The sequence below is a fragment of the Aplidium turbinatum genome, chromosome 7 (genome assembly GCF_918807975.1).
Source record: "Aplidium turbinatum chromosome 7, kaAplTurb1.1, whole genome shotgun sequence".
NCBI lineage: Eukaryota > Metazoa > Chordata > Ascidiacea > Aplousobranchia > Polyclinidae > Aplidium > Aplidium turbinatum.
The window spans coordinates 18,238,244-18,246,546 of NC_137478.1; the positions used below are offsets into that span (position 1 = coordinate 18,238,244).

At 37.3% G+C, this 8,303-nt stretch overlaps 1 protein-coding gene across 3 annotated transcripts; it reads right to left on the reverse strand.

The window, feature by feature from the left end:
• Window positions 1–1,150: 1,150 nt before the first annotated feature.
• Window positions 1,151–4,126, reverse strand: LOC145774588 (uncharacterized). Of its 3 annotated transcripts, none has more exons than XM_082585857.1 (5): window positions 3,908–4,126; window positions 2,816–2,935; window positions 2,337–2,498; window positions 2,000–2,189; window positions 1,152–1,677 (listed from the first exon to the last, which is right to left on the reverse strand). In XM_082585857.1, the coding sequence occupies exons 3-5, from the start codon at window positions 2,479–2,481 to the stop codon at window positions 1,656–1,658; spliced, it is 357 nt and encodes a 118-aa protein (XP_082441983.1). In that variant the 5' UTR covers window positions 2,482–2,498; window positions 2,816–2,935; window positions 3,908–4,126; the 3' UTR covers window positions 1,152–1,655. The 3 variants fall into 3 exon arrangements, with proteins under 3 accessions (XP_082441984.1, XP_082441983.1, XP_082441982.1); XM_082585856.1 differs by lacking the exon at window positions 3,908–4,126 and adding an exon at window positions 3,411–3,892; XM_082585858.1 differs by lacking the exon at window positions 3,908–4,126 and adding an exon at window positions 3,411–3,894 and having other exon boundaries at window positions 1,151–2,189.
• Between the last annotated feature and the right edge of the window lie 4,177 nt (window positions 4,127–8,303).

An 8,303-nucleotide genomic window follows, 5' to 3' on the forward strand; every position in this document is an offset into this window, starting at 1 on the left:
CATACGAAAGAAGAAGATTTGTCTAAATAATGTGCCTTACCTTTTGGCATAGTAGAATCTAGTAGATGAATGAAAGCTGGCCATTAGTGGGGTTTTTCACCCAAATCGACATTTCAAATCACATTAATTACGCAAAGAATTTATATGCGGTAAAATGCATTCGCTTTTATTTAGTGACCACTGCAACCTTCCAATATATAATAACAACTCTTATACTACTATTAAGTACATAGGAATGACATGGAACTGAAATAAAGATGAGTAACTTCGTTGCAATGCTTTTGGCATTTTTAGATCTTCAAAAAGACAAGCCAGCTATCAGGAGTTTCAATAATTTTTTAATGTGGAACCTCACAAACTACTTTCACCTGGACAAACACGTTGGTTATCTTTGGAAGTCTATGTGCAGCGGCTACTTGAGCAGTTAATACCTCAAGGCAATATTTTACACTATTAGCAATTGAGGATCTAACATACTCCTGTGACAGAATTTGTTGTTCACTCTCCAATCAATTCACAAAAGCTTATCTTGAGTTTTTGTTGTTTCAGTTGGAACGGCTCAATAATTTTAATCGCTTATTTCAGTCCGAGAAACCTTTATTGCATACGCCTATGTTAAAGTCCGAACTTACCGAGTTAACTCAATCTATTATGGCAGTCTACATGGATCCCCAATAAGTAAGAAAAACAGACGTCAAAGATCTTCAGCCTCTCTATACATATAAGTAGGCTACCTTCCAGTAGAAGAGCTTAGTCAATGAGTTAATGATCCATGAGTTAAAGTGCAACTGCACGATTGAATTAACATAGGCTAGAATCCATTGCCAAGACATCTGGAACCTGTTGAAGAACTCACTTCCTTACAATTGAGGCCCACAGTCGAGAAACCGACCCTTTTCTCACGCTCTCTAGCGCTTCTCTCTCACGCTACCTGGAAGTAGCAAACTCGTCAACGCCACCTAGCGATATGACGTCAGTTGGAGTCGAGACCAAACTAGCTGAGATAGGCTTGGTTGCTACTGAATGCGCAAATTTATAAGGCATCCATAGTGAAGACGCATCTTTCAGCCAGCATTATACAAATTTAGTTGTCCATGCTTGTGTGCCAGGAGTGGTTTGCGAAGCCCATCGCCGAAGGCTAGTTTCGTAGATTACAACAGCCAAACTTGGTTATATCGAAAATATGTTGTATTGTACGGTATTGCAGGACATAGTAGCCTACAGTCGACTATCATGCGATAACGCTTTAGCATTCATTGGGACTGTCTTCGGCGGTGTTGACATCTCCGTTCTTTAAAAATAATCTAGATGAAGCTAAAAAAAGACCAGAATAAGCCAAATTGAAGCAGAAATAAAGTAAAAGAATAAACCAACATACAATACTGATGATAAATCGCATTGCGACACACAAATCGAAAACAAACCAAACCAAAAAACACCAAATCGAAAAATAAAAATAAACGAAACGGTTGCAATAAACCAGGTTAAACCAAGACTAAAATGTTAACACTGGTCTTTGGAACCCAGCATAGTCTCCATCGTCACTGGGATACTTTCTGCGGATAAATGACACAATGCAGGATGGCAGCACGACTCTGTTGGACTTGCCCAGAACTTCTCCATCCAACAGCCACTCCAGCACCTGCCTATAGGCGTTAGGCGACCAGCCTGAATTGTCTGGGAAATGTAACAGCAAGTCGATTAATAATGAATGGAACAATTACGCAACCAGCTCTTGAAAGGCTGTTGAACAATGAACAGTAAACAAGCTCAAGTGAACTCACTCATAAGAAAAAGAGATGTCAATAGAAATGTAAACCTAATAGCCTACAAGGCGATGAAGGAATATACTTCATATACTGGTTCCACCCATATGCAAATGGATATGTTTTAAGAGCATACTAGATATGCCGGTTATAACATGCAACTGTTACACTACTAAGGTAACTCTACAATACTCCACCAATCTTTTTGACTATTTTATTTCAAATATTGCTGCCCTTCAATTGTTGTGTCCCACGACTTCTCGGATAGTTCATATTCAGATGACAGATAGAAAAATGAAGAATGAGCAGATGCATCTCCATTTTTAAGTGGGGTAGAAGATGCAACTGGCTTAACCGGACTGGAAAGCAACATTGTTTCAGTGTTCGTGCCCACGGTATTTCGTCCAAACCACGTTTGGGTACCTGTTGAGAACTAATGCTGTAGTAGTGGCACAATAGACTGTTATGAGTAGTTGTAAATAAGCAAAAAGAAACATTTTAACATTGACTGCAGAATCAATCAAACTTTAAAAAAAAGATAGCAGATAAGCACTTATTGATGTGACTCACCAACAGATCGCTTTGTAGTCTGCTCCTGTTTTAATGAAACCTGACAAGCCTTGGATTGGAAAGATGCTGTTTCACACTGGGTGGAAACATCCGAATGACTCACTTGAAAACTCGCAGCTAACCATTTGTTTGTCAACATCCGCATTCCGCAACCTCCAATACCTAATATGTATTGTAAAGTACACTTTGCTTTATTAACAACCATTGAAGATTATAACGTTTTGAAATTGGTACCATGCCAGTATTAGATGCACTTGAATTGTACATAAGAGATTAATGCAACAGCATTATGCGGTGATTTTGACTACTGGGTAATTTACAAAAAAGAATGAAATATGATAGAACGATAAACCCTTCGGCCACCACCAGAGATAAAGGAGGACGTCACCCCTAACTGAATACAAGCAGCACATTAAATTGAACCTGTAGCCTATATTAATTATGTTGGTTCATCAATTCAACAATGCAAGGCTACATACTGTCATCTGATCATGCATAGCAACGTCAATGGAATCTTCAGCAGCAGTCGGCACAGCTTGTTGAGATGCAGTGGTTTTACTTTTCTTGGTCGAACCCGCACCCATTTCATCATTCATGGCCTACAAAAAATTGACAATTAATATCAGATTACTGCATGTCTCACACACCTCCTGAACACATATGAAGACCTGGGTAGCACAATTGTAGTTTGAGCAACATTGAATTATGATCAGATTATGAATCCCACTAGCTACATTCTGTAAAAGTTAGGAAAGAAAACAATCTGGACATCAAATTTATATAAAAAATTGCTAAGCCACATATTCTGAGCCAAAATTTGTTAATCCCAATTGAGAGATAAAAGGTGTTATGTCAAAGTAAGTACTGTAAGCAACACAGTAAGTTTTGCAACCTTGCTGTTTTGCAAGGTTGTGATCTGTTGTAATTAGACTATAAGAGTGGTACCGGTATTACATAACTACTTAATCGTTTTGAGCAGATGGCACATTGTATGTTCATAAACTTTAAAACAAGTAGGCCTAAAAACATTACATAGGATATGCAGCCTATAGCTTCTATTGTGTAACTACAAACCTTCACAATTGTCCGCTTTTGCATTCGATGATCTCTATCCAGCTTAGATGCAGTAGCATCAGACGTACCGGTAGCAGAAGTACATTTTATGGTGGGAACAGCAGATTTCTTCAGAATGTAACGTTTGCAAAATCCCATACTAACTTCAAAATAATTTTCAAAATCCTGCTCAAGAAAGTGATTTGAGCAGATAACACTGGTAGGGAAGGGTCCATTCCATTTGCGGACTTGATGAGCAAACTTGCACCAGTTAATTTGCAAACGTTAATTGTTAAGGAAGGCAAAAAATGTCACCTTTGCACCAGAAACAAATTTTGTGTGATAGAGCAAATTTTCACCATTTTAAATGTTTGGCTCAGAACTACAATAATCTAAGAAACGAAGTTGCAAGAGAAATGTTTTGTTTTAAAAGTTTTATATATTTGAACTAAAGACTTGAAGCTTACAAGAATGTCACATAACATTGGTTAAGATGTACCGTACGGTCCGTACCTTACCTTGCATGGCCTATGACAGCTTTGGTCTGTCCCTTCACCAACAATTTCAATGGATAAGTCAACAGACCTGGCTTATTTTTTTCAAACTCGAGATTGCAAAGAGCCTATACTACCTGTCTTCACATAAAAAGCACGTGCAACAAGATCGAAGCAGCGAAAAAAAACTTCCTTCCTCTCTAGGTCTAGGACAAACACAACTAGCTAAACTAAAACTAGTAAAAGACTTGTAAAACCAGTTGTCGCTTCGATCTGACTGACTCCAACTGACGTCATAATCCGCGTGTTGCGCAATGCTGGCGGAACGTGGCCAAAAATACAAGCGCGTGGAAAACCATAGTTTTGATAATTTTTATTGAGATAATTATAGCCTTAAAAAGTAAGGGCGAGGTTGGTATTTATAGATTGAAACATGCTCTTTCAGATAAAGTGCGGTCAAAGTCATCGTGCAGTAGCACTTTAATGAGTCATGAGTTAATGGTCAATGAGTTAATGAGTTAAATGGTCCATGATCTAAGTACTGAACCACAACTTTCCCAATGCTACAATGTCACATTTCTTGAACAACCCAATATTGATAATCTAGATCAGTGGTTCCCAAACGGTGTGCCCGGGCGCACTGGTGCGCCCCAGGGGTTATCTAGGTGTGCCCAACAGCATTCCTAAAAAAGTATTCTAATAAGAAAAACAAAAAGAATAGTTACCATATTAGATCAATTTTCTTATCTGCTCCTTCCGTTTAACATCATTATTACGATAATTTCAGGCACGGTCGCAGACATTCGGTAAAACTTGTATTTGTTGCTCACAATAGCAATTGTCTATTGTTGCTCACAATAGCAATTGTCTATGTGTGTTTTTTGCTGTTGGAGTAGATTCAGAATGTAATTGTAAAGCAGAAAGAAATCGCTAGTTGCTGAGTTAGTGTTCATAGGAAAGGTGGTAGAGGTGTTAATAGTAGTGTACTGTAGGTAGTCATTAATGAAGTATAGTAGTAACGTAAATATGATGATAGCTATCTAAGTTTTGGGTTTTCCTGGATCGGAAGTCATGATAATCCTTTGCCTGTACGTTTAGTTTGCGGAATGAAGATGGCCAATGAATCAATGGTCCCTAGTAAACTTGCTAAACATTTTAAAAAGAAACACTTTTATCTACAAGATAAACCCATAAGCTATTTTCAGAGAATGTCTGAGCAACAACAAAAAACAGCAAGTTCCTTTAAGAGTATAGTGACTGTTTCTGATAAAGCTCAAATTGCTTCTTACCAAGTCTCTGAACTGATTGCTCAAAATATGAAAGCTCATACTTTAGGTGAGTCAATTATTTTGCCTGCTTGCAAAAAGATTGTCAGTACGATGTTAGGAAACGAAGCAGCATTAAAAATAAGCAAGATACCTCTGTCAGACGATACTGTTCGCAGGCGTATTCTGGAAATGTCTTCTGATATTGAGAAAAATGTAAGTGGTAATAAACTCCACTCTTCAGATTTTGCTCTGCAAGTTGATGAAACTACCGACATTACCAACAAGGCACAACTCATAGCATTCGTTCGTTTTATTAACGAAAACGAAATAACAAACCAGTTTCTTTTTTGCAAAGAATTAAGTGTGACTACTAAAGGTGAGGACGTTTTTAACATTCTGAATGACTACCTTGATAAGTGGCAGTTATCGTGGAAATCGTGTGTAGGCATTTGCACAGATGGAGCACCTTCTATCAAGGGACTTGTATCCTTTATAAAGAAGAAAAACGAGAATGTTATTGTAACTCACTGCTTTCTGCATAGAGAGGCCTTGATGTCAAAAACCTTAGGAGAAAATTTAAGAGAGGTTTTAGATGAAGTTGTTAAGATGGTAAACTTTATAAAAGTAAGACCTGCAAAATCGCGGCTATTTGAAAAAATCTGTACCAATATGGAATCTCAACACAAACGATTACTTTTACATACCGAGGTGAGGTGGCTATCAAGAGGCAAAGTGCTTACTCGTGTACACGAGTTAAGACAAGAACTTCTTGTATTTTTTGAAGCAATGAAGCAGTCACATTTTTGTGACCTCTTGCAGTGTAAATTTTGGATTGCTAAATTACAATATTTGGCAGATATATTTCAGCATCTCAATATTTTGAACACCAGTATGCAAGGGAAAGGGCAAAACGTTCTTACATCCACTGACAAGATAAAAGCGTTTCAGAAAAAATACACGTTTGGAAAAGTGCAGCGATTAAAGGTAGTTTAGAAATGTTCCTATTGGTAACTAATACTTGCAAAACTGAAATCCTTCCACTTGTAATTGAACATTTATCAACTTTAGAAGAAAAAATGAATTTTTACTTTCCATCACTTAACACTGCGCAATATGACTGGATTAGAAATCCTTTTTTAGAAAGTACCTCTGAATATAGTTTAACACTGACAGAAGAAGAAGAACTGGCAGCTGTGTCCACAGATCGTGGATTGATGATGAAATACAAAGAGTGGTCTCTTGAAGCTTTTTGGATTTCTATCAGAAAAGAACATGTCGCGATATCTAAAAAAGCACTGACTGTTTTATTGCAACTTTCAACGTCATATTTATGTGAACTTGGCTTTTCTACCCTCGCCACAATTAAGTGTAAAAAGAGAGGAACTCTGCAATGCATCGATGAGGAAATGAGAGTTTGCCTCTCAAACATAAGACCGAACGTTGAGAAAATCTCACAGGCTCATCAAGCACATGTTTCCCATTAATAAAAATATAATTTCTTTATTTTTGAGTTTTATTTATTTGACTTAATTATGACATTTTAGTGCATTTTTATATAAAGTGTGCCCAGAATTATTTGTAGTATTGTAAGTGCGCTTAGACTGTAAAAAGTTTGAGAACCACTGATCTAGATGCTTGTGAAGATAAATGGATACATACGATACATGCCAAAATAAATATCCAAAAATTAATTCTGCCACAAGTTTAATTTTTTGACGCTCCACTACATTTTTGGTATTTTTTCAATATTTTACTGCCTTATTATTTACTGCCGTCTTTGCCTACTCTTTTTTCCACAACGCTACATTTTGTGTTTTCCAAGACGCTCCATTTAATTATTTATCGCTGTACTTAGTTTGTTTATCACTGCCTTTGACTGCCGTGTTCCGCATATACTTTATTTTCTTTGCCGTAATTTGTCACAACGCTACATTTGCAGGCTTTGCTCATCGCTCTTTCATCAATTCTAGTTTATATTTGATACGTACAGTAATTTACTTTACTGCCGGCTTGGTTTAGTTTTCATTCAGCATTTTTTCAATATTTACGCTTATGCTTTTTCAATTTTTTACGCTCATGTTTTGACATTATTGCGTCACTGTAATGTCGTTTAAAACATTACTTGTAGGTTTTAACTGCCCTTTATCAGAACTGACGATGCACTGAATAAGTGCGAAATATATTTTCTGTAACATCTACTGACAACTGATCCCTGTTACCTTAGCAATTGAGGTTTTAGCTTTCCAGTAGAAAATGTTTATATTGGAGCCTCAGCTACTGGGACCATTAATGGCCTAAAAGCTGTGGCTAACAAAAGTGATATAGTGCAGTTTACGATGGACTGCCGCAACTTTTTGGTAGAAGCTGCCATATCAATACAAAAAAGATATCTGGAAATACTTGACATTAAGTGTCTTATGCCAGCCAATGCATTTACAAGAAAACCACCATCTTTTTCATCTATTGTAAGGAAACATCCATATTTGTCAGAATTGCTTGAAAAAGAAAGGCTAGAACAAGAGTGGGATCACATGTATTTGTGGATTCAATAAGTAAGACGTCAGAATGGAAAGACTATTGAAGCAAAGTCTACACAAGCAAAACTCCTGATGGTAGCCTACTGACAAGTGCTCTAAGTCCTAACTTGAAAACTTTTTTTGCTGTTTTGTCACGTTTGCCACTTTCAAATGCGGTTGCGAAAAGAACATTCAGTGCACTAAAGCTAATCAAAACAGATACAAGAAACTCTCTTGACGTATTCAATATCGTCAAGAAGTTCTTTTTGAATCATGAAATGACTCTTGACATGTGCGGTTTCACTTTGCACCGATAGTGCACCTGCCATGCTTGGAAACAAATCAAGCTTCACTGCCCTTGTGAAAAAGGATGTATCTCACGTAACAGTCACACGCTGTGTGCTTCATCGGCATGCACTTGCAACCAAGTCATTACCAGAACTTAAAAATGTGTTATCAATTGCTGTGAGTGCTGTCAAATACATCAGAAGAAACGACTCGAATCATCGTCTATTTAAAGTTTTTTTTGCAACGAGCTTGGAGCTAAACACAACGTAGCCTACTTCTTTATCACACCGAGGTGCGCAGCTTTCCCGTGTTTTCGAACTGCACAAAGAAATTGAGCTGTTTCTTGGA

Coding starts and splice junctions, on each gene's coding strand:
- LOC145774588 (XM_082585857.1), bottom strand. CDS start 2,481: ATGCGGATGTTGACAAACAAATGGTTAGCTGCGAGTTTTCAAGTGAGT. Junction 2,190..2,336: donor GACTACAAAGCGATCTGTTG/GTGAGTCACATC, acceptor AGTTCTCAACAG/GTACCCAAACGTGGTTTGGA. Junction 1,678..1,999: donor TGGGACACAACAATTGAAGG/GCAGCAATATTT, acceptor TACATTTCCCAG/ACAATTCAGGCTGGTCGCCT.